The sequence below is a fragment of the Microplitis mediator genome, chromosome 1 (genome assembly GCF_029852145.1).
Source record: "Microplitis mediator isolate UGA2020A chromosome 1, iyMicMedi2.1, whole genome shotgun sequence".
Taxonomy (NCBI): Eukaryota; Metazoa; Arthropoda; class Insecta; order Hymenoptera; family Braconidae; genus Microplitis; species Microplitis mediator.
In genome coordinates, this window is record NC_079969.1 from 24631546 (window position 1) to 24659545 (window position 28000).

The 28000-nt window shown below is 25.4% G+C and overlaps 1 protein-coding gene and 1 non-coding gene across 5 annotated transcripts; both read right to left on the bottom strand.

Annotated features, from left to right (window-relative positions):
- Positions 1-651: 651 nt before the first annotated feature.
- On the bottom strand, positions 652-27787 carry LOC130678279 (synaptic vesicle glycoprotein 2B). 4 transcript variants are annotated; one of them, XM_057485411.1, is made up of 8 exons: positions 27530-27787; positions 5943-6211; positions 4593-4652; positions 4417-4500; positions 3828-4152; positions 2774-3639; positions 1430-1717; positions 652-1346 (listed from the first exon to the last, which is right to left on the bottom strand). In XM_057485411.1, exons 2-8 carry the CDS (start codon positions 5977-5979, stop codon positions 1291-1293), a joined length of 1716 nt encoding a protein of 571 aa, XP_057341394.1. In that variant the 5' UTR covers positions 5980-6211; positions 27530-27787; the 3' UTR covers positions 652-1290. The 4 variants fall into 4 exon arrangements, with proteins under 4 accessions (XP_057341394.1, XP_057341393.1, XP_057341396.1 ...); XM_057485410.1 differs by lacking the exon at positions 27530-27787 and adding an exon at positions 16609-16761; XM_057485413.1 differs by lacking the exon at positions 27530-27787 and adding an exon at positions 10961-11101.
- Trnar-ucg (transfer RNA arginine (anticodon UCG)) lies at positions 6839-6911 on the bottom strand. Its single transcript has one exon. It is a non-coding gene; the product is annotated as a tRNA-Arg (tRNA).
- Positions 27788-28000: the final 213 nt, after the last annotated feature.

The window sequence follows — 28000 nt, forward strand, 5'->3', positions numbered from 1 at the left end:
TACTACTGGTCAGGGAATTTTCAAATTATTTGACTGGAATACCTGTAAAAGTCAGGGAATTCCAGTTTAAAAAATCTGTGGTCACCATGACACATAAATTAACCAATCAATTGATATTAATAAACAAAAAAATTTAAGTGTAACAGATTACTGAGGTGGTGTCCATCACCAGACCGTAATAGCGCTATAAAAGTGCAATATGTCGAACCAAAACCAGTGACATGTAAATGCTCACATACATTTTGTTTTCACTGCGGGGAAAATTGGCACGATCCAGTTAAATGTCATTTACTACGTAAGTGGATTAAGAAATGTGACGATGATTCAGAAACATCTAATTGGATTGCGGCAAACACTAAAGAATGCCCAAAGTTTTGTCCAATTAATGCTTTAATTTTTTTTAGTAATTAATTAAATTTTAATATCGATATGAAAATTGAACATTTCGCAAAAGTGGGTGTGGGGGGGGGGTATTGTCCGAGAATTGTATATAAATTACAACAGATTGCACATTTTAGTATCAATCAATTGGCCATTATGAGATCCTTGTTGATGGACTGTTTCGATAATTGATGACCCGCAAAATTAAAATTAATTTATTGGATATATATTTTTAAATAATCAATATAAGGAAATAAAAGTAAATTACTTAAGTTTTAATTATTTTATTTTTAAAAATTTATTTGTGATAAATCACAAATTTAAAATCTAATTGCATAGACTGCAATAAATGTTTCCAAATTAAAAGTAATATAACATAATAAAATTTAAATGTATAGTAATAAAATAAAATTGAATGAATAATGCAAGAAAATATAATAATATAAAATATTGGAGATACGGCTCGAAATGTTTTTTTATAAAATTAGTTTAAAAAAACAAAAAAAAATCGATTGAGCATTTCTATAGTAATAACTAGAACTATTAAATATTAATAAATTTGTTTACATTGATGATTATTATTATAATAATTATTACTTAATTTTTTTCACATTCAGAACTAATAAACATTTTGATTAATTAATATCAACCATTCAGATCACGCTTATGACAATCAGTTAGTCTTATAACATAAAATTTATGAATATGATTACTCCTTTCTATAAAAGAAAATAAAACTACACTACTTTAATTACTACTCTGTCTGATGAATTTTAGCTACACGTGATTTTAATGTTATCTCCATTATTGTTATTTATTTATATACGTTTTAAAATGCTCGTATTTCACAAATGCATTGCGCGTACTATACATGGAATATCTAAATGTTGAATTATTTGTTTGCCGGTGTCAGGAAAGTGGTTCACGTGTTGTGTTTGGTAGAAATAATGACAGTAATCCTCCTCCTGGAAATAAAAGAATTCAATTTATTTAAATTTAACCCAGAAATTATTTATAGTGAACTAGTATTTAAAAAAATGATAATTACCAATAAGAAGAGCAGCAACAATAAAAGTAGGTGCCGGACAATACATGTCCAGTAACTGCGCTATGACAATATTACCAATTATACCGCCAAGTCGAGCCGCTACCATTGAAATAGCGATACCGGTGGCTCTTAAATTCGTAGGAAATACTTCCGTGATAAGACAGTCAAGAGCCGCATTACCACAACTTATCACGCCGCTAAAGAATGCCGAAACAATAACATTGTGTACTTTGTTGTAAACAAAGTATAACCCAACTGAGCAAGCACCCGATGACAATGTACTGAAAACTGTAATTATAAGGAAAAATAATATTATTATTTATTTATTTATTTATTTATTCAATTTTAATGCCAAGGCAAAATAAGCCGAATGGCAAAAGTATACATAAGTATTTATAATAAAGTACATGTGTATCAAGTTTAAGAAACATTATAATTAGAAATGATTTTAAAAAATATAGATATAGACTAGTAGTGTAATATACTAGTGATAAAAAAGAGAACAATGTCTAACCATTTAGGAATAAAAATAATAGGTTTTAAGAAGGTAAATTTAAATGCTTAAATGGTTCAAATTTAAGTAAAAGTTTTACCAAATTTGCAGCGCAAATTTCAAGTGGCCAGGACAGAAACAAAAATGAAAAATTGTAGCTTCACGAGTCTAGTTTTCTGATCTGGTCTTTATATTTTTTTATTATGTGCGGTTCTGGAGTAATCCTAAGAAAACTATGGAAAAAGAAATTTATCAAATTTTGCTCGTCTTAAAAACGGTCTTCGAGCTTTAATAATTTTTTTTTCGATAATTATGATTGATTTTTTATTGCTCCGGAACTGTGCATAATAAAAAAATTTTAAGACCCAGATCAGAAAACTAGACACTTTAAGCTTCAGTTTGACTTTTTGTTTTTATTGTACGACCATTTTCCTTCGAGTTACAAACTGTTGTAAATTACTAAAAAATTTGAATTTTTTTTAATATTCCTTAATTTTTGTAACCAGTGTATTTTGAATTTATTTAAATCATAAAATTTCTTATTAAATATTTTAATTTATACATTTTTAACTTCGAAAAATCAAAAGTAGGCAATATTAATTTATTTTATTGCCATTTTTTATGGTTTCTCGCATGATTTAATTATCAAGTTTAATTATTAAAAATGAAAATATAATAAAAACTTTGAATATCTAAATGATACGAATAAAATTTCTAAATCCGGGAAAAATGTGAAAAACTACTGGAAAACCGGGAAACATCAGGAAATTTTTAAATTATTTCTTTGTCGCCACCCTGAAGTTATAATTCTATGAAATATGAAAGCTAGTAAATAAAATAAAAAGTCTTACCAAGGAAGAACTTTCGGCCCAAACGGTCCATACCAAGAACAGCAATTATATTAGCTGGTATAGCAGAAGCAACAGTAATAAGTGATTCAATAAAAACCGCTTCTCCAATTTTACTGTCACAGGGTTGATCTTGCGCCGTAATATTATTCTTAACTTTAATATAAAAATCAGTAACTTGGCAAATATCTGTATCTTGATTAGGATGACGTTGATGGAATAGATCAAATCGATTGAACAATTCCGGGAACCACATCATGAGCCCATAATATCCAATGTGAAATGTAAAATTAATAATAATAGATATCACTGTGAAACGTAGTATTGGTGATACAAATAACTGTTTACTATTATCCATAATATCACCAAACATTATCTTGTACTTATTTTTTTTTTTATTATTAGTATCTTTGGTACCAACGGCGCCGCTGCCAATCGCTCCTGCCGTACTTTTAATAGACTCCACAACATTAATATTATTATAATCGTCAAGTATTAATTCTTTAACTGTGTAACTATCACGTGGTCTTCCAGTATTAATAGCATATATATTGCGAAATATATTTAATGCCTCGTCATATCTTCCGCGTGATAATAAATATTTTGGTGATTCGGGTAGTAAAAATAGTAGTCCCGCCACGATAAATGACGGAGCAGCGCAGATCAGCAGGAAAATTCGCCAAGAATTGAATGTAAATGAATCGCTTGTAATACCAATGTCATGTGGGATTATCAGCCATGCCAATCCAGCCACAAATAAATTTCCCAGAGTCCAAAATGCTGCCATAAATGATAACATTGAACCTCGTTTTGATTTTGGCTGGAATTCAGCAAAGTATGACCAGATAACCGGTCCACTGCCACCTAAACTGTGTATTTTATTTATTTATTTATTTATTATTTGGCTGATTGATTTAGTATACAAACTAATGATCTTTGAAAATTTTAATAACTACTAGTAAATATTCAAGAAATCGAATCATAAAAGATTGAAATAAAAAGATCAATAGATAGTTTACTTATTGGTTTATTGTACGAATATAATGTTTATACTTACGCAGCACCGTTCAAAAAACGGAAGAACAAAAATAGTTCATAGGACTGGCTAAAACTGGAGGCAACAATGCATAGGGCATTCATAAATGAGATGACGATAAGAACTTTACGTCGGCCCAGTGCATCTGCTACCGAACCCCACGCATAAGCTCCTGCCATCATCCCAATGAAGATGATCGAGCTGAGCCATCCCTTTGCCGCGGTACTCAAGTTCAAGTCACATTGTGCACTTGGCAGGATAAAGGACATAGAAATTACGTCCATCTCCTCACTTGTACTGACGAACCCGCATACCGCCAGTAGAAAGTAGTGAAACTTTCCATATTCTATAAATAATTACTTTTCAATTAACATCGATTTCAATTAACATCGATATCGAGTCACGAATTCCAAAAGGTCTTATATTTTTATTCGCCTTTTTGACTATTGGGAGCTTCTTAAAGCCAAAAGGGCGCATGACTAATTATATGCCTTTTGGCTTCCAAATTTTTTTTCAATTTTGAGCTTTAAAACGAGTCTCCAAAAGTCCTTTTGGAATTAGTAACGAGATATACTTTTTTAAAATTAATTATTGATTATTAAATATTTACCGGTTAGTTCGATAGCTTTCTCAAAGTCAGCTTTTATGTATGATCCTTTTTCGGGGTCTAAGGATTTACCTTTTGACCCAATACCTATTTGTCAAAATTATAAAATTTATTAGAATTTGAGCTTCAACTACTTATTTATTTATAAATTTTATGGATATTTAAATAATAATAATTACCGGCAAGTTCTAGGTCTTTTGAACCGCAGCCGTTTAGACGATTGTCTTTTACATCACACTCTGAAAATTAATATGAATATTAATATTTAATTAAATTTTTCTTGAATCAAAACATATAAAAATTTTTAGTAAAAATGTATTTTACGGTAATTTATTTTACGGTAATCGCATGTAAGAATTAGTAAAAGTCAATACAATAATGAAAATAATTGTTGCTGAAAATAAGTAAGAGAATCGTATACTAGTACATCAAATTTTTTTCAGAGTTTTATGTGGAAAAAGCAAAAAAAAATTTTTCATGTGTTATTTATATGGGAAAACAGAAAATCGTTGAGTGCCTCGACTTAAGAAATGGAGCTGCGCTTTTAGGAGAATTTTTTTTATCCATCGAAGAAACTTTTGAGATGATATCTAAAAAACTTTGTTTTTTTTGGGGCTACCCTAATATTGATATATATCATATTCTTTTAATTCGAGAAATCAACTTCTAAATACCGTAAATATTAGGTTGATCCAAAAAATAACAAATTTTTTTTTTTCTCGGAAACAGGTTCAAAAGTTTCATTTAGATAAAAAAGACGCCTGTGAAAATTAGAGCTCTTAATATTAACATTAAGAGGTTCCTCATCGCACTTTTCTATTTTCCATAAGAATAACATGGGAAAAATTTTTTTTACGTCTTCTGATTTTTATAAGTAGCTAACGATGCGTCAAAGGAATAATTGGCAGACATAATTTTGTAGGGAATTGAATGCTCTACAAAAAAAGATTCTTATCATTTTTTGAGGAATCTATTTGTTCAAAAGTTATTTGAGGTTGAAGTCGAATTCATGTTAAATTTGGAGATTTTCTTACTTTTCTGGCGAAACTATCAGACCTATTACAAAATATCATGGGACCTTTTTTGTAGACAATTTTATTCCCTAGAAGTTATTTCTCATAAAGTTTTTTCGAATTCCGCATTGTTTTCTAGTTATTTTTATTTTAATGTCATGCTCATAAAAAAAATAGTCTTCTGATCGATTTTAAGAGCTTGACATTAAATGAGAAAAAAAAATTTGTTGTTATTTGGATTACCCTAGTAAATATATATCTTTTAGTTCAAGTAAATTTAAAATTTTTTCAGGATTCTTTAAAATAAATATATGACATATAATAAGGGGTCTAAACTCAGTTGAAACGAGACAGTTTAATATCAGAAACTAATTTAGTAGGCAGCTAAACGTTTTCTGCCCTCGGGAAGAAACCAATTATTTAAAACCCGATAAACTGCATTGATTTGAAATTTGTTTGTTACAACAGACTAAATAAGCATTTAAACTCTTACTTTCAATATATATAATAACTTACTATTATTGGGCTTTGAGTGAGGTTCACCTTCTACCATTCTACGATATCGGCGCGGTTGTTTGAGTCTGCGCTTCGTAAAAACTGAATATATAAATATATATATTTATATAAATAATATTAATCAGAAATAATAAATTTTCCGGATTAAATTGTTTGTTTTATTAATGAAAGCTCCAATAATATCGTGATTTTGTCGAAATTTTCCTGCTGATTCTGCGCTGCTCTGTTGCTTCTCGACGACGGGACTTAGTTTTGTGTTCACACGCGAGCTACAACAAAAAAAATTAAATAAATTAAATATTAACAACGACAATTGACATAAAAAATTTTTTAATTATTTTGAATATCATACAGTCAATAACTCTTGCTTTGTAACACCAACGTTAAGAAAATGAATCGTTGCTCTAAAAGAATAATTCAAATGCACAAAAGGTTAAATAAGATCAATTTAAAACTTGCATCACTTAAATTATTTACTAAACTATTTAAAACCCGGCATTTCTTTTCATTCAGTATTTAAATATTTATAAAATTTAATTTATATTGCAATTAAAAATTAATCTCAATAATAACAATAATTATTCTATTTTTTTTACAATTATATAATTTATAATAGACGTGCAAAGTAGCACGGAAATATTTATTTTATCTCTCAGACAGATAAATGAATAAATAATTAACATTGTTTGAATATATTAAATACCATCGCGTTGTATCGTGTATGATCTTTAAAATTAAAAAATTTTTAAATTAGTTATTCACTCCATAGCTTTAATTAACTTAATTTCAATGGTCTGCAATTATTATACTTTTTTTTTATATTCATTATTTATTGCGTTGAATATTTTAATACGAGGGCGATGAAATCATTGTTTAAAAAAAATAAAAATTAATTTCGACCGTGACAGGACTCGAACCTGCAATCTTCGGATCCGAAGTCCGACGCCTTATCCGTTAGGCCACACGGTCATGTTGTGTAAGCGACGGTATAGGTTTAATATTTATTTGTATTTACTATTATTATTATTATTATTATTATCGAATTATTTATGTTAGTGTCCTACTTTATTTTATTTATTACAATTAGTGTTGATAATTTTTTAAATATAAGAGCATTCACTCTGCGCTCGGAGTATTTTTTTCTAATGCATTTTAAGAAAGCTATGAAAAGAAATAAATTAAAATTTCCAAGCAAATAAAATTCTATTACCCGTATGAAAAAACAATATATGGTTAAAATATATAAAATCATATATGTTTGCATCAAAAAAATATATGATATATTATATTGTATATTATAAAAAATCATATAGAGATTTCGGCCGATTTAATATAAAATTATATACAGTAGTAAATATATGTAACTTAGATGTTTTTTATATTAAGCTATATATACATTTACATTTACCTTATAATATATTGCATTAATATATTTCCTTTTATATTCAAAAAATATAAAATTTTTATATGAAATGAAATATATGGTAGCATATAATTTATATTATATATGGCACCATATATTTTCTTTGTTATATTTAAGCATATATTTTATTCGGTGTATGTATATGTATATGGGTATATATATTCGCATCAAATTAACTAATTTTGAAAATTTTAACTGCAATTTAAAGAGTATATTAAAATTTAGATCTAATTTGATTGGAGTTGGTCATACGAATAAGAAACTTTTTTTTTCCATACACAATATAAATATATGTTTTTATATATGATCAGAATATATTTTTCGTATATGATAGAAATATATATTTCTATGTATGATAAAAATATACTTTTCGTATATGACAAGAATATATACTTTCATATATGATAAAAATATATTTTTTGTATATGATTGACATATATTTTATATATGCTAAACATTTACGGACTCGTATATGATAAATATTATATTTTTTAATATAAAAAAAAATATATCAAAAAATATAGTTGAATCGGCCACATATATTTTCTGATATTTATCATATATTTTGACCATATAAGTTATTTTCATAGGGATAAATAAGTTATATTTATTGAAAATTATTATACTTATTTATGATCAATTGCACAAAATAAAATTGTTGGTAATTGGCTGTAGTACTAGTGAATTTCAAAAAATTTATAGATGAAAAAAATAATTTGAATTAAAGTAGCGGTCAAACGGTTTTCACATACGTCTATGTGTAAAAATTTCAAACACATGTATGTTAAAAGCAACGCAAATAAATGTCAAAATATTGTGTTGATTTGATAGTGACTTTTAAAAAGTTTTACTTTTGTATCCAAGCTGGTTAAAAAAATAATCAGTGTTAAATTTACACACAAAAGTGTTAAATATACAACACTCTAATAATACGCATTTTTTTTTACACATTGACGAAATATTTTTTACTGCGTAAGACCGACCCACGTACTTGAGGTCAGAAAAATCCAGTTCATACTTTACTGTTCCTTAAAAGAATGTATATATATTTTGAACTCAATATATTATGTATACTGAATTTAAAAAGTTATTATAATAAATTCTTCTTCAAGTATCTATACAATAAATACTAATAAAAGTTAAGTGTAATTTTTATTAATTATTTATTTAAAAAAAAAGCTGGCATACTTTGTAATATAAATTACAAATGTATAAAAACTAACGATTCGTTAAAGTAAGTCTTGTTTGCTAATGATAAATGAAACATTGTTCTGAGAGTCTAAATAAATTTGAAAGGACAATAAATTTTGATCATGAAAAAATAAAATATAAAATTGATTTATGTTAAATATGTCTTTCTTAGTTTGTAAACACATATTGAAGAAGGTTTATTTTTATATCATAGAAAGAATGGAATTTATTTTTAAAAATTAAATTAAATCCGCTCATACTAAATAACCTTGATAGAAATAAATCGTTATAAATAAACCGTAGTAAGCTATGAAAGTAGGGTTCAATTATAATTTTTTCATTTTTCAAATTTTATTCACACTATGATTTGGGTTGAATAAATATTTTTAAAGTTTTTCATAAATATGAAAAATCACTTCTTATATATTTTATTAATAAAATCCGATGACCGAAGTTCCAGTGCCAGGAAAGCAGGAGGGTTGGGTTTGTGATTATTAGAGGTGATGAAAATAACGTGATATTTGATAAACCAAAGTATAAAAGCAGAACATTCAAAATAAAAGACGTTTAGATTAAATATAATATATTACAAAAAATTTAATAACTCTAGATTATAAGCAAAGAAAAAAATGTAAAAAGTTACAAATGTAATCTATACATTGGAAGTACACAGAAAAAAAGGATTTCTTGGCGCAAAAAATTTTTTCTTGTTCTAAGAAAATTTTTACTTGACTCAAGAAATTTTTTGTATTATAAAGTGAAAACAAAACTTTTCTTGGGGTAAGAAAAAATTTTCTCGGAACAAGAAAAAAATTTTTTAAGCGAGAAAAAAATTCTTGAGCCAAGAAAAATTTTTGTCTTCAATTCATAATACAAAATATTTCTTGCGCCAAGAAATTCTTTTTTTCTGTGTAAATAAATAATAATAATAATAATAATAATAATAATAATAATAATAATAATAATAATAATAATAATAAAATTAATTTTGTTTCTTTGAATATCTAATAATTTAATAGATGATCATTAATCAAAATGAAAAGTTACATTCATTAAAAAAATAGAGGAAACATGAAAGATATTTTGATAAATTTATGAATAAAAATTTTCAAAAAAATATTTTTATTTCTATAAATATTTAAACTTGTGAGCAATTTTTTTTTTAACAGCAGAAGATACTTAGCAAATTAATAATGAGCAATAAAATTTAATAATTTCTAGAAAACCGATTAAAAGCGGATACAAAAAGGTCATCACGAACGGAAATAAAGTATTTTAACAAAACCATTCAGTATTTTCAATGTAATATAATGCATAATCATATATTTTTTTATAATAATAATACAGTAAATAATATAATAAATTATTTAATCAGTTCCATGTATCATTAATCCATTCAATTGTTTAATAACAATAACAAGGATTAATATATTTATTATATATTATATAAATAATTATTAATGTAAAAATATTTAAATTAATATACTTTGATAAATAATTATTAAAAAATTATTTTCTCAGTAATTGTTTTATCTGTTAAAGATTTTAATTTTAAAAGTTTGTAATTAATGCTGATATAGAACCATGCAAGGACGTAATAATTAAAGTGACCATAAATGAATTCACGCTCAAGACAATGAGAACAAGTGAGACATAAGAAAAAATATAATAAATACTAATAATAATGATAATAAATAATTATTATCTTATAATCAGTAGCATAATATCTTGTTGCTCGCATTTTAACTGATACCTGATGCGTAAATTAATCACTGTGACACTACTCTATTTTTTGAATATATCTTTTTTTATTTATAATTTGTTTCATTCATTATCATTATTATTATTATTATTATTATTATTATTATTATTATTATTATTAGTGTCATTGTTATAAATACTTAAAAGAGAATTTATCATATATATTTGTTATAAAAAGTTATTAGGATGACTGACAATCCGAGGCTAAAAAGATTTACGTTGTGAAAAATGAAAATGAAGGACATAAATCTAAAATGAACACACGTGAATTCTACCTTGACCTAATGGTATTTTAACAAGATTTAATTAAATATATGAATGTCAACAATTTTATTTATAAATTAAAAATTTTTTTTATTAATTAATGTCATAATTAAAATTTTAAATCAAAAAGATAGAAACTTTTATACGCGTATTCAAAATTAAAAATATAACTTCATAATTTGAATTTGAATTATTGTTATTAATAAATATTTTGTTTTTTGTTGTCAATAAAAAACTATTTTTAACTTGGGAGTAGTTATGTTTTATGGAGTAAGATAAAATTTTCCAAAGCGATTATATTTGTCATAAAAAATACAGCGAAGAAAAAACAGTTTTTTTTTTTTTATAAAAATTCAAAAAATAAAACTCAGTAACTTACAAATTGTGAGCATTCAAACAATTATGAGTCATTGAAAAAAAAAAATTAACAAAACGATTATTTTTTTAAAATTCACTGTATCCTATATTCACTATCACTGCTAGCAAAAAAAAATTATCACACTTTTGAATCATAAAAAATATTAAATCACAAAAATATTTTTATTTTAATTGTTTTTTAAATTATTTGAATAATTATTTTTTTTAAGAGTAACGACTTTTATAAAATAATGCCGACAAAATCATTTTATATTCAAAAAATAATTTTCTATTATTATTATTATTAAATTTAAATAAAATTTAATAATAAAATTAGATGATGTTAAAAGTTGATCTAGATCTAGTATCACTGGAGATTTGTAGTTTGACCCGTGAAAGACTGTGTGAGGAGATGAAGTGAGTACAGAACTGTTTAAGTAAAAAAAAACTACCTGCTGTCTCCCACTAACTACGTCCATTTGTAAGTATTGCATTATTAATACCCATTTTTTTTTCTTTTTTTTTTTATACTCAACAGCCGTCAAATATGAGCATTAAATTTACTAGTACTGATAAATATTTATTTCTCATCATAAAACAAAAAAAAAATAACATGACAAATTAGCTGACATTATGCAGGTAAAATTAATATGAAGAAACTTAACTAAGAAAAAAAAATGAGTTTTAATTGATATTTCATACTTATTTTCTATAACACAATAAAAATTTTAAATAAGGCGCGAAATTGAAATTTAAAATTTTAAACTGAGATCAAATAATTATCATTAAAGATTTTTGTTATTTAATAACAATCACAGTGGAATGTAGATGTTTTCAGAAATAACAAGTGCTACAATAAATTTAGATAAGTGTTTGAAAAACAAATAACGTGTGAAATGTAATAAATTTAAAAGATAAACAAATGATATAATTAATTAAAATTTATTAGTTACTTTGACTTCTGAAAAATAATATGATATTTATGTGATCATAAGGTTTAAGATTGTTTGAAATGTTATCAATATACTTTCGGTGTAAAAAGTAGTAGTGAGATCTTGTAACCATTCAACTAATCATAACTTCCGGTTTACAATTAGTAGCAATAAGCATATTATATTTATTTAATATAAGTTGATTTTAAATTACTTTTTACGTGGAAATTTTATCAAATTTTTAAGTTGCTTTCATATAATATCTAGTTCTCGTATTATATGAGAAAAAAATAAGATCTATTTAGATCCATAGAGTATTCATATAGATCTTTATAGGTATCAATTTTTTTTTTCTTATAAGGTTTATATTTATTTTGCAATCGGACATTTTAAATTCTTAGTTTGATAATTCATATTTTTTTAGCTTTGATCTATTCAGATCTTTATCGATCCAAATAAATAAACGCATTGAGATCTTCGTACATGGAGAGAAATGTTGGCTCGAATCCTAGCAATTTTCATTACGCTGTCGACCAAACTTGAAACAGGAAGTGAAGCATCCAAAAATTATTATGCTGTATCACAATACTTACAACGCGCGAGAAATTAATCGATAAGTTTTAATAACAATTACTTTCATACATTATAATAATTGTGATGCAGCACACAGTTGAAAATTTTGTGTTCGCGTGTATAAAAATTCAATGGTTAAATATTTTGTGTCAATTATTTGACACGATCAAGTGTAAATTCAACTAAAGTTGAATGTGTTATCTGATCTCAACAAGTTTTAAACTTTTATTAATGTTTGACACAAGTATACTGTGTTAAATTAAGACAAAAAATTGAGTGGACCGTTTGGGACATGTGCATAATAATTTTTTATAAGAGCATATTAATAATTTTTTGGATGCTTCACTTCCTGTTTCAAGTTTGGTCGGCGTAATAAAAATTGATAGGTTTTAAACCAACATTTTTCTCCGTAGATTTTAATTTTTTACGGAGATTGTGATCTATGTTTCACAGTAAAAAAGGATTTGTCAAAATCAACACATATCATGTGTAAAATGAACGTTTTACATTTATTTATATCTTATTTTAACATGCCTTGAGTGTTGAAAATGTTACACGCGTATATGTTAAAAGTATCAAATTTTCCAAGAATTAGTTTGTGATGGTCGATATTATTTTTAAGATATTTTGTTTTTTTCCTGATTAAACAACTGAATTCGACTGAATTAAAATTTGTAATTCTGCTCAATTCTGTCGAATTCTGCAAAACAGAATTCAATAATTGAAAATTTCGATTCCGATATGTTCTGTTAAATTCGATAAGACAGAATAAAAAAGAATTCAAGGATTATTTTCGAATTAAACAGAATGAAACCGATTTAAAATTTTTGAATTTGTTTCAATTCAGCGTCAGAACCAGAAATTCGAGAATTGATTTCGAATTAAACAGAATAAAACCGATTTAAAATTTTTGAATTTGTTTCAATTCAGCGTCAGAACCAGAAATTCGAGGATTGATTTCGAATTAAACAGAACAAAACCGATTTAAAAATTTGGAATCTGTTTTTATTCAGTTTAATTCGGAGTCAGAACCAGAAATTTGAGAATTATTTTCGAATTAAACCAAATAGAATTATTTAAATTCGTTTCAATTTGGATACATTCTGGTTTTCCTGCCGAATTAGACAGAATTCATTTTCAAGTTAGGTACCGATTTAACAAAATTTATCTGAATTAAATAGAATTAAAAATTAAATTCTGTTTAATTCGATCGAATTCAGTTGTTTGATCAGGGTTGATTTTACAGTAACATATAAAAAGTGTTTTCGTATAAAATAACATTTTTGTGTTAAAAAATCAATCTATTGCCATATAATAGTTCGAAGAAGATAAATACTGTGTGTTAAATTGACACACAAAAGTGTTGAAAATTCAACACTCAGAATTTTAACTCACGTTTTTTTACCCTTTAATGATTCGTTTTTAACTGTGATATTTTTAAAATTTTTCACTTTAATAAAAAAAAATATTCAAGTATATGATAACAAAAAAAATGAAAATAATTTTGTATTTTGACTCAAATTAAAGGTTTTAAATGTCTTAATTTATAAGAAAATTAAACTAGTTTTTACAATTAATTAAATAAATTAAAATGCGAGTGCTAATAAAAATACATATGAATAATATTTTGAATAATTTATAAATTTTATCCTTCAAAAGTAAAAAACAAACACTACGCAAATAAAGTATACGATTTAAACTATTTTTACATCTAAACTAATCACTGCCATTGAATGTATATTAAAAATATAAGAAAAAAATAAGATAGAGTAAATATTAATCATAATTAATCAGATTACCTACTTAGAAGCAAATGAAATGTTGGTTTTAATAATGAAATAAAAAAATGAATCATCAAATTAATCGTTATCACAAACGTTCTCGTAAATTTACCATTAACTTAACATTCACATAATTAATATATCACGAACCGTTTATAGAATTAATTATAATTCGAAATGAATCATTAAAAATTGAAACAAAAGTATCTAAAGTAAATAGTAATAGATAATAAATAAGTTTTTTAGTAACTGTTAAAATATCCTGCGGCATATGACACATCAGTATCATATAGACATTGAAGGTTTCAAATGACGTATATATTTACTAGTAGCAGACACGCTTAATACGCAGTCAAACACTAAATATCCTTATCATATATATTTTTTTATGACTTATTTTCTTCTCACAATTCATAATTTAAATCCGTTCATTACATGATAAATTTTATTTATGATTCCTTTAAAAAGTTACGTTTAATTATAAACATACGTATACATATATATTTATATAAAATTTTTCAAAATTCCTGAATGCTCTTTAGTTATTTGCATTCAAAACCAGATTCAAAAGTCGTAGTATAATACGGCTGATTTTAATTCTAATGCGAATAACTAAAGAGCATTCAGGTATTTTGAAAAACTTATATCGAATAATTTTTTGGAAATGTAACGGTCTACAAAAAAGGTCCTATGACATTTTGTAATAAGTCTGATAGTTTCACCAGAAAAGTCAAAAAACATTAAGAATTCTATAAATTCAAATTTAAACCGCGAATAACTTTTGAAATATCAAATTTTTAAAAAAATTATAAGAGACTTTTTTTGTAGAACATTCAATTCTCTACGAAAATATGGATTGATCTCTTCGGTATAGATATTCACTAATGAGTTATAAAATTCCAATTGAAAAAAAATTTTCTCATGTTATTTAAATAGGAAATGGAAAATTGCAATTGGAAAATTCTTGATGTCGATATTGAGAGCTCTAATTTTGACAGCCGTTTTTTATACCCTACTGAAGTGGAAGTGTCCTTGAAAAATCAATAGTCGATTTTTTTGAATCATTCTAATATATATATGTATATATATTTATTACTATACAATTAAAAGACTTTTATAACGAATACCAAAATAAATTGTTAGTTTATTTAAAATTACGACAGATAATAAATTTCTAAACGTCTGAATTTATAATAAAATAAAAATTTTATTTTCGTCCACTTGTCACCATTAACTTATTGACGTCATGGAGATTTTAAGACCGATTACATATGTCTAAAAAAAATATTATCAAGTTTACATGTAACCAAGGTCATGTCTAAAACTACCCATCTAAAATAAATCAAAGCTAAAATAAAATTAACTTTTTTAATAAATACTTTTAGCTTTTTTTTATTTTTGTATTCATTCATTTAAAATGTCAACATATTTTCAAATGTCTACACAACGTCTAGTCTTCTATTTTTTTTTTTCATTATATTTTTACTACTACGTAATCACTTTAATTATTAATATAATGGAGTAAAACAGATCTAATGCAATGAATATTAAATAATATATGACAATTTATGACGATTTTTATCTAAAATTAAACCACAAAGCAAATATCACTCGTTTCAAATCTACTGTCTTTTTTATCTTAAAAAATATATAAACTTGTGCAAATATGAGAATGAGAAAAAGTTAAAACGCAGTAAGAGAAATTTTTTACTTTAAATTAAATGCACTGTAATTTAATAGATATTTAATGATAATAATTATTATTATTATTATTAGGATTTATTATATATTAAACAATAACTTAAACAATCTTCTAAGTAAACTACTTGAATTAATATTTCACTGTAAAAATATATATATTAATACAACCTTGAGGATGACGAATGAACACGTGCAATTTGCTAAAGCATGAAATCTGTTATTTTATAACGCGATATATATTAAATAATATATCAACACATTAAGTACATAATTATACTTTTTAAAGTGAAGAAAAAAATTTTTTTATTATTTAAGAAGCCGACGTCTAATAATTTTTGAATCTTTTCAAAACGATAAATTACAAAAAAAAAATTCCACTTATAGTTTTTTTAATTTTCTACATGTGCATTTTTTTAGTTTTTTTTTTTTGTAATTAATTTGTTAATCAAAAATCCGAAAATTGTAAATTGTCTACAGAATTATTAAAATTTGAAACCCACTTTAAAATTTTTTTCTATGGATCATCAGTAATTTTTAAATAATTTTTCAAAAATAATTTAAATGAAGTTGATTAAAAAAAAATTGATATTTTTTATAAAAAAGCGGTAAATTTAAATTTAAAAAAAATTTGTTATTTTCACACTAGTTAGTAAATAAATATATAAAAAAAATAAAAATCATACCTTGTGCTGTTGGCCAAGCCTGGAAATGTTACCCAGCGGTAACAACCAAAGTATGAGACAAAACAGAAAGCTTATATACAAGAAGCAATACTGAGTTTACCCCCACTTATATATAAAATAAAATATATCTATATGATCTGTAATAAAGCCCAAAAGATATTTTTCTCTTTCTTCTTCTTAGTCATTTATTTACTTGCTTATTCACTTATTCATACTTAAACATCTCATATATACATATACATGTATATGAATATGTAATGTACATGTCAGTAATGTGTAATATATATGTAACTTACTGTCGACTGACAGCACAACACAATAATATCTATACACTATTAAGTGTGTAAAAAAAAATGTGTGTTATAAGTGACAACGACAGTGATAACTATCTTACTCTCCTTTCAATGACACTGTCTTTACTTGTCTATACACTTAACCCATCACTCATCACACGACATAATAATAGTAATAATAATAATAATAATAACAAATAAAATCTAAACCAAACTCATTTCAATGTAATGTAAATTGAGAGAAAGAGAGAATCAAGGAGATATAGAGAACATATATATCATAAAGGAACAAATCTTTAATATCTTTACTATCATACGTGCATTGTGTAAGCTTTCAAATAATTTATTTATTCATTTTTATATCGAATTACTCTTTAATATAAATATTACACTTAATCAAAATTAATTTTAAGTGTTAAATTTTTATTTATAGACGTTTTTTTCTCAACTTATCATATATTTGGTCTATAAATATAATATATGTATTATTTTTTTTTTTTTTGAGGATTATATAAAGTGTTATTTATTTGTAGATTAAAATTTTTCTTTTAATATTCAATAATTTTTTAAAATAAAAAACAATATTTTGAATTTTTATATAAAATTTATAAGCATGAAAAAACACAATTTAAAAAAAAAATGGTTTTTAGATTATAGGCTGGGAGAAAAAATCTTATTGCTCAGAACAGATTTTTATTACTCAATAATTATATTCAAATAATTGATGAATTTTGCACAGATGAATTTGTTGAGATTAAAAAATTAATTGTTAATTTTACTAGTCTAAATATATTCATAAATTATTAAACAAAAATTTTCTGCGTCAAGTCAATGAATTTGAAATTATTGTCAAAATAATATATATTTTTATATCAATAAATGTTTCTTACTATTAGTAACTTGATTTTCTCATATTAAACTTTATATATTTTTCAGATAAATATATACGGCTACCCTATTTTTTGAAACTGCAAAAACATAAGTTTTTCAAACATTTTTTTTTATATTTCTATACTCTATAATGTCTTCTGCAGATTTATAACTTAAATTATATGTATTGCGTATTTCACGCTTCAGACATGATCATGCCTGTTTATAGTTGATCAGATATGAACAGGCATGTTCAGGCCTGAACGTGTTTCATGCTTCAGACATGAATAGGCATGATCATATCTGACATCATACATGAACAGGCATGATAAGATATGAGCAGGCCTGAACGTATTTAACACTTCAGATATGAACAGACATGATCATGAGTAATTTCAAGCCTGATCATACATGAACAAACATGATCATGTCTAATTTCAGGCCTGATCATACATGAACAGGCATGATCAGATATGAGTAGACCTAAACGTATTTAACACTTCAGGCATGATCATGCCTGACATCAGACATGAACAGACATGATCATGACTCATTTTAAGCCTGAACATACATGATCATGTCTAATTTCGGGCCTGATCATACATGAACAGGTATGATCATGTCTGACATCAAACATGGGCAGACATGATTAGATATGAGCAGGCCTGAACATATTTAACACTTCAGGCATGATCATGACTCATTTTAAGCCTGAACATACATGAACAGGCATGATCATGTCTGACATCAAACATGAGCAGGCCTGAACGTATTTAACACTTCAGACATGATCATGACTCATTTTAAGCCTAAACATACATGAACAGGCATGATCATGTCTGAACATTTTTTCCCGGGTTATTATTATTCTATTCATTTATTTTATTAAAACTACGTTGGTTTTTTTTTTAAATAAAAATTTAAAACCCACGTGCAAATAAACACAATCTGAATAAATTTTGTGTCAATTTTTACATGTGGAAAATTTATCCCTAATTTTGTATCAGATAAAATTTTCAATAAAACTTAATATAACTATATATTTTGTAAAATTAAAATTGGCTCTTAGTGACTTTCAAAACTGAGCAGCTCATAATTCGAATAAAATTTTCCAATGAAATAATAACTTAAGTCAAGGAAATTATATCATAAAAAAAAGTTATTATGTATTTATTTTAGACTTATGATTTTAATTTTTTTAAACTAAAAAATTTTTATTAACTTACGCGGATGTTTTTTAAATTACCAAGAAAAAGTATAAAAAAATTTCAAGAGTAAGTAATAAAAAAAAATAATTTTATTTTATAGGTAATATAAAAATTAAATATTGCGTAATCGAATGCAAAGCAATTTGTAAACAACTGAATGAGTACCCAATGTACAACGTGTGATATGTGTATATTTAAAATGTAAATATTAGCATAAGACATATGAGTGTATCAATAAAAAATTAAATATATAATCAATTTTTAAAAAATACAAAAATAGACGTATGTTTAATACTCTGATTTAATTTTATTGATACAGTGAAATTTTTATTTTCATTGGTTTATTTTTATTTATTTTTAAATTTTAATCATAATATATTTATATATATATATATAAATATATAAGAAAGTATATATTTAAATGCCATAAGATGATTAAATAAAATATATAATTTAAATGTCACTTTTAAAAACTCGGTAACAAACTTTTGGATGTATAGTTTTTAAAATATTACATAAATGTATCAGACTATTTTTTATAGTTACATATATTTATATAATCATGATTATAATTTATTTTAATTATTATTGTATTTATGATTAAATAAAACACGTTTTAATTAATCAATTACGGATTAATTATACATGTGACAAGTTTATGTTGTTCTTATTGAATTGTAAATATAAAAATATCAATCTCGATTATCGATCAATTATTCATTTACTGATTATGATATGTGATCAACAAGTATAAAGTATAATAAGTAATGATGAATTAATATATCATAGTAATTTTTCCATTGTCTGAGGAGCTATTAAGTCTAGATAAATATATCATATATTTAATTTGAAGAAATGAATATTTAGAAAAAATTTGTGATTCATTTTTTCAAGAAAAAATAAAATTTTCGTCACATAGCTCGAGGCCCTTGTGATTTAACAATTCTGACGTCAGTTTACGATATATGACGTCAAACTCACCCCCACAGGGGACTTCAGAGACCTCAGATGACTAATATAAATTTTTTTAAGTAAACTTTCCTTTATTTTTCTGGTATATTGTCTCTTTTTCATGAAAATTTAAACTCGGACGTACTAAAATTTAATTGCGGAAACTATTTACCAAGGGATGATTTCTCTTCTGGGTATTTCTGTCCCTGATGATGACGCAAGAAATTTTTTCTACTGACATCAAAATAAAAGTTGTGAAAAATAATGTGAGAATCTTTGATAAAAATTCAAATTATCATTTTAAAAATGACTCAGAACAAATACAGAAAAAAATTTTCGATCGTAAAGCACTCCCTAATGCTTCGCATTATGAGTCGTGCAAAATAATTAGAGTCACAGTAAAATTACCCTCGTAACTTTTGAATAGCATCAAATTCCCTTCGAAATTTAGTATCACGAATTTTTGCCCGCAGACATTAAATCCGCGACTTTATAATAATTTGTGTACTTTATTTACTCATTAAGTTTTTCAATACCATTGCAAGCGTGACTATTGTAATTACACACACACACAAAAATTTTGAAAAAAGGGCACATTACCGATTTACAACGTCGCGGATTTAACGTCTGCGGATGAAACGTCAGGGAACCCGAAATTCTATGAACGGCGACCCGATAACTCGAAATGCGGCTGAGCATGAGAGAATCGAAACAAATTAGTTCGATTCTCTATGCATTTTAAATGGAAAAACTTCAATATCAAAATAAATATACGGTAGGACCTCGTTATAAGACCATCAGTTCCTCTCTCAAACAATCGCGATATCTGTTTTATTAAAAAAGACAGCAAATAGTCTTATAATGAGGTCCTACTGAACTTAAAAGTAAGATTAAAGACTAAAAATTTAAGTTAAATTTTTATTTTTATGTGGGAGGAAGGGGCAAAACGGGGTACTTAAGGAAATACCAAGTTTTTTTTTTAATGATATTCAAAGTAAATAGAAAAAATTTCAGTTAACGTTAAAAAAAAAGATTTTTCGTTTTTGCGGACAAAATGGAGTACCCCCTAAAAAAAGTAAAAAAAAAGTTTCTGAATTTTAAATGAATTTGATTAAGTTAAATTTTTTTGTAAGTAATTTACATAAAGAAAAATGATATTTTACATGATTATTGGATACAAAGGAAGAAAAACAAGTTTTTAATAGTTTTTATCATAAAACAAAAGTCATTAATATTCTTCGACTTACAATCGATTTTTGAAAAAGTTTAACAAAAAAAAATTCAAAATAATGCTCGATTATATTTACAAAAATGATTTTTTTTTATCAAATTTTGGGGGTACTCCGTTTTGCCCCTCTCCCCCTTCTACCCCTATATAGATAGAATTTTTACCAGAAGACCAATTCTGTAAGAAATTTGATTCTCCATAAAATGTATATGATAAAATTTATATTTTACTCTGAAAAAGTGATAATATCTTGAAAAATTATATTTTTTAGAACAAAATTGCAATTATCTCAGTAACTATCAACTTTACGCAATTTTATAATAGAACCTTTTATGTAGAGAATTAAATTTCCGATCAAAATAAGTTGGAATAAAATTTTAAACAACTTCTAACTTTAACGGGATTTTGCGAGCCTAAGATATCGACCTAAAATTTTTTTTGTTTTCCGAAAAATTTTTTTTTTTGTACAAAAAAAAATATTTTTAGTATTAATAATGAAAATTCCAAAAAAGCGGATTTTTGGCCCACCCTAATATACATGTGTATGTTTTACATTTTTAACAAAAAGATTAATTAATTAATTATTAATATTCAAAAATGATTAAAACAAGCAATCTTAAACTCTATAAAAGTTAGCATTGTTGTTAGTTCTGGCGGTAAAGAATTGCATACATGCATACCATGAATTAAAAACCAGTTTTCATATATTAATGATCTACATTTTGGTATTCTTAAGTAGTTTTGCCTAATATTTCCTCTACGTAACAAAAAAGGCAGAAACAATATACATTAATATTTTGATGTGGGAGTGAAAAAAAATATTCGCCCAAAAAGAATCACTCTAATATATACACAGTATGATGCATAAAAAATATTATTACAAATTGTATTTAATGAAATGATTAGTTCGTTGTTGTTTGACATAATTCTCACAATGTTGTTCTCGAAAATTCCGTGCAATGACCTAAATTAATCGTCACGTTTGTTATATTTCAATTAAACCTTAATATATTTATATATAATACTGTAATTAAAAGCTTATATAGACAATTATGAATATAATTGTCCAATTTAATTGACCTAGAAAAACAAACTATACTTTTTAGTAGTTATGAAAAAAGTATTTTCAAAAATAAATCATAATTAATTATTAGTTATAAATAACATACTTGAGAGTAAACATTAAGAAAACGAATTAATTTAATTTTGATAAATTATAATTTTATGAGATAAACATTTTTATTTAGATGATGAGAGTGCAAGACATGTTTTTAATACTATATAGTATGATATATACAGCTGTGTATATAAACAATATTTAAGATAAATGTAAATAGAAAGAGGAGAAAACAATGTGATATTTAATTGATGATGATGAACTGAATTGGTATTATATATAGACGACTACGAGCGAGGTACTTTGTTTTGAACATACGTATATATAACTGCGTAATAAAATGAAGATTTGTATTATGTATTTAAAATTTTTAATCACGTGACAAATATTTATAAAATTATTTCTTTATCGAAATTGATAGCTTGTATTTGCATAGTAATATTCACATCATAAATATGACTCCATTAAATTTCTATAAAAGAAAATAATTCGTTGGTGATAATTAATTACTCTCTAAACATGAATAAGTGAAATAAGTCAATATTCACTAATTCTGAGTGCCAACCCCGAACCACTTTTTTAAATTCCCGATGAAAAAAGATTTTATACAATTGTATAGAATTATATACCAATTATATATAGACTATATATAATTGGATAGAAAAAATGGTCCGATCCAATTGTATACAATTTATATAGAAATTGTATACAATTCTATACAAATTGTATAAAATTCTATATAATTATACACAATTCTATATATTGCAATTATATAGAATTGTATATAATTTGTATAAAATTGTGTATAATTATATACACAGTAAAAAAGGATCCGTTAAAATCAACACATATCGTGTGTAAAACGATCGTTTTACACTTATTTATGTGTTATTTTAACATGTTGTGAGTGTTAAAAAATGTTACATACGCATATGTTAAAAGTAAAAATTTTCCAAGAATTCTTTCGTGATGGTCGAGATTATTTTTAACATATTTTGTGTGTTGATTTGACAGTAACATATAAAAAGTGTTACTTTCGAATAAAATAACATTTTTGTGTGTTAAAAAATCAATCGATTGCGACAGTTCAAACAAGATAAATACTGTGTGTTAAATTGACACACAAAGGTGTTGAAAATTCAACACACAGAGTTTTAACATACGCTTTTTTTTACACTTTGACGATTCGTTTTTTACTGTGTAGACTTGTATACAATTTGTATAGAATTGTATACAATTTCTATACAGTTGTATACAATTGGATCGGGCCATTTTTCGTATATAATTTTATACAATTGTATAAAATCTTTTTTCATCGGGTTAGTGGTTCGGTTTGCACTTGGAATTAGTGAATATTCACTTATTTTCACTAATTCATCTTTAGCGAGTAAATAAAATAAAGTAAAATATTTTAACACCGATAAACAACATCTACACTGGCGGCGGCGTTATTTTAACACCGGGGAATTTTTTTTAACACCGGTACAGAATATTTACACCGGCGGCGGCGGCGTTAATTTCACACCGCTTTCGGTGTTGAAATTTAACACCGCCGATTTTAACACCTACACCGTTTGGACTTACCCCGGTGATTTTTTACAGTGTAGGATTTTCTCTCAAACAAAACCTTTGAACCCAAAATTGAGAATAAGGCTCGATGCTTTACATAATCTAGCAATCTACGTTTTCATTTTTAAAAAATATTCGTTTGTTGAAAAGAAAAACGTGGACAAAGTTTCCATTTACTGCGCAAGTGCAACAAAGATAATACCGTTCGTCGACTTGAGTGTGATAGAGAAAAAAAGTTCAGACCCCTCTTAATGCCAACTATTATAATAAATTTAATTATGAAGCGATTTCTAACGTAATATTTTCATCGTATGATACTTATTATTTAACTCTGATCTTATCTATAAAATTTTATTTGATTTAAAATTAAGCGAGCCATAAATATTTAAAAATGGAAGATTTTATTTTTATAATTTGCTGTAAGCGTAGCAAGAATTGGACTCAAGTCAACGATTTCTTTTATTAACTTTCAATAAGAAATATAATCACGAAGGACATTAATTTTCGTCCGGTAGTCATCATTTACTATAAATATTAATTTTGTTGACAACTTAAAATGTACACAAACAAAGTTTACTAATTTTTTTCTTTCTTTTTTTTATTTATATAAAATTATAACTCGTTTTAAAAAAAAATTATTTTCGTGTTTTGAAAAAAAAAACGAAATTTTATTTTATGTCTCACCTAAAATTTCCATATTCATATAATATATTTCCGCAATATATTTTATCACAACTCTTTGATGTAAAAAAACTACTTAATTTATAATTACTATTATCTTGCAGTAATAAACAATTTTAATACATATGTCTCTTGATAATATTTATAAATATATTCCACATCCTATACACGAAGTCTCAATTATGTACGTCACTTTTTTTTCGAACATTTCCTGAAAGATTAATTTTATGGCTTTTATAAAAAAATTATTTTGAATTTTAAATTAATGTTCTTTTATATTAATCGATAGAAATTACAGCTGATTATTTTAAAACTTTATACATTAATCATTAAATTTAAATTAAGGTTTTAAAAAAATATCTAGTAATTCATAATTCAAAGCAGCTATTATCAATAAAAAAATTCATAGTAATTATTGTAATGGAAATATGTTCTTTTACTTATATGTAGATATATATGGCAATTTCAATTACCTTTAAACTACGTCATGACTATAATATTTAATTAACATTAATCTAATATAATTCAACGACAAATTTTCTCACTACGTAATAATCAATTCCCTTTTAACACGTGCCTTATCATGATTATTTAAGAGAATAATAATACACGTCATGTAAAAAATACTTAGAATTTATTATTATTATTTTTATTAAGCTTCTTTACTATTTGTTTACGATATAAGAGAAGTTATGATTAATGAAATAAATCTATTTACTGAAACATAACACTTTAAAGTTTAAAATATCACTGTGTAAGTGACATAGTACATTCCACATTCATTCATGGTTTTGAGTATTACGTTATTTTTCAAATTTTACTGTTTATTTATTTATTTTTTATTAATGGAAAATACTTAAAAATTTTTTATTTATATATAAGGGTGGCCCAAAAAAAACTACTTTTTTTTTTCGAGTCTCTTATGAAAGACTACTGCTGCCACGAGAAAGAAAAAATTTAGAAATAAAAACTCCTAATTTCAATCATTTTTTATATTTTCAAAATTCGTGAGCGACCTCTTGAAAATTTTTTATCCAGCTGATTTTTGGAGAGGCTTCTTAAAACATTGTAAGCCAACAAATTTTCATAAGAGACTCGAAAAAAAAAACTAGTCGGTTTTTTTGGGCCACCCTAATATATATAAGTAATATTTGAAATTATAATAGCCGGGTCAAAAATAAACTTGATCTAGATTTGGTTTACCAAGTCGAAATTTAGAGCCGTTTTTCACAAGACAAACTTGACTTTTTTTACGGAGATGAAAAGCATTGAGTTTGAGCTTTGGTTTAGACTCAACTAGCTTTCTTATGGCCGATTTTTTTTAGAACAGAGAAGTAGGTAGTAAAGATTTTTCAAGTACATACATAAAATTTGGGTCTAGAGGACCCCTAGAGTAGGTAGTATAGCTCACAGTCACACATACATGACCATAGGATAGCTAACCCGTCGGTTTGTTGAAGACAACCGTCGAAATTTGAACCCCGAAATAAGTTTATCTGCTGAATAACAAACTCTAGTTTATCTCTCTCATGAAGAAATCGGCCATTAGTCACGATTTAAGACGAAAAAGTCAAAATTGACTTATTTGACTTAAATTCTAAGGCGAAAAAATCAAAACTAAGATGAAACATGAAAAAAAAATTTTACATTAAAAAATACTTCTTGTTTTTAACTCTGTCGATCAAGTCTAAAGTTAGGGGATAAATAACTTTTTTTCTAATAGTGAAGACGAATAAGTTCAAACTAAGATGAAAAAAGTTCTGAAAGTTGACGAAAATTTGATTTAAGTCGAAAAAGTCGAGATCTTATCGGAAAATCGTCGGCAAATCGATAACTTGAATAGAAAATTACGTCAAGCGAGCCTGAATTAAGTTTTATTTTTGCCCTGCTTAAAAAATCCGATAGATTCTTATAGCTGTATGTATAAGGCCTTATACTTAACTATCCCTGATTAAAAGAAACTATTCGAAACGGTTTATAATGTTAAATGCCCATAAAAAAGGTGATTCAAAAGTATTCGAAGTATTCAAAAGTATTTAAAAATTTTTTTTCTAATCGTTTTAAATGGTTCCTTTTAATAAGGGATAGCACCTCATAGAACTCATTCATTCTTATAAAATCTCTATGGGATTTATTGGATTCGATGAGATTTTCTAAACAGGGTGACCCGGGATATTATCAATTTTACTTGAAAAATCCCGAATCGAGAAAGCTTATTCAAAATTATCAGAACTCGAATCATTTTAAATCATAACTTCTTATGGACATTTCATTCTTAATCATCTTTCTCAATCAGGGATAAAATGCACATTTCGAGCGCGAAGCGATATGGCATGCGTTACATATTTTCTATGTTAAAAAAGTTATACAATATAAATATTGCTTATCAAGTGATATTAAAAAAAAATTATAGTTTTTACTCATGGAAATTGATAATGATAATTATCAATCCGGAAGTTGATGTATATATATTATATATGAATGTTAATTTTCCACGTGTTTTGTAGATAATAAAAAAATTAGATGATGTAAATATTTTTATGTGATCACGATTGTAATCACGTTGGAATAACTCGTTCATTTTCTTAATAAATATGGATTAATCTGATGCAATTGTGATTCAATTTCGACGAGTTATTATTTTCTGTATGAATTATTTATTATAAAAAAAAATTTAAGCGCGGGATTTTTTTTTTTTTTAATAAAAAACGGAAATAAATAAATTACTGTGAGGCGCAAGATATTTAATTTATGGTTATTTAATTAGTGATCGTTATTAATGAGTTGAATAATTCATTTAAAAATTAGATAATTTAAACAAATAAAAAATTAATTTGTATATTTTTTCATTAAAATCAAACTTTTAAATAAATTACTTTAATTTAATATAATTGCAAATATCATTTTTTATAAAAAATTGATTACCGACAAAATTTCTCACGGTATGATTTAATTAACTTTTACTTTTTTCCATGTAAAGACTTCAAACAAAAAATTAATTTACCTTTTCATAATAAAACGATGTTGAAAGTTTATGTCAATAAGAAAGTAATGTAAGAGTTCACTCATATCACGAAGCGCACACAAGCTATTTTTTTTTTGTAACAAACTTTTTATAAAATCAATGCCTATTAGCATACAAACAGAACTTTTTTTTGCAATAAAACGTATTGGTCTATCAGAGCAATAAGCAAAGAGCTGACGACCCGTACCCGGCTCGGAGCACACGATGGATAAGAGTATTAAGCTAAATAACTTGCTCGTATGAATAATATGAGAAGGGGTCACTTCGCGGTGAGTACGTCTGTCGTCTGTCAATCTCATCTGATGTGATCTGAGTACCGCAAGTAAAGCTTTATTGCTTTACCTCAGGGACGTCTAGTGATATCGGGCCCCTATTATTAATATAATTATTATTATTTATATTATTATTACTATTATTATTTAAGCCTAAAAAATTGGCCATCCGCAAATA

Coding starts and splice junctions, on each gene's coding strand:
- LOC130678279 (XM_057485411.1), bottom strand. CDS start 5,979: ATGGTAGAAGGTGAACCTCACTCAAAGCCCAATAATA. Junction 4,501..4,592: donor AAAAGACCTAGAACTTGCCG/GTAATTATTATT, acceptor TTTGACAAATAG/GTATTGGGTCAAAAGGTAAA. Junction 3,640..3,827: donor CGTTTTTTGAACGGTGCTGC/GTAAGTATAAAC, acceptor TAAAATACACAG/TTTAGGTGGCAGTGGACCGG.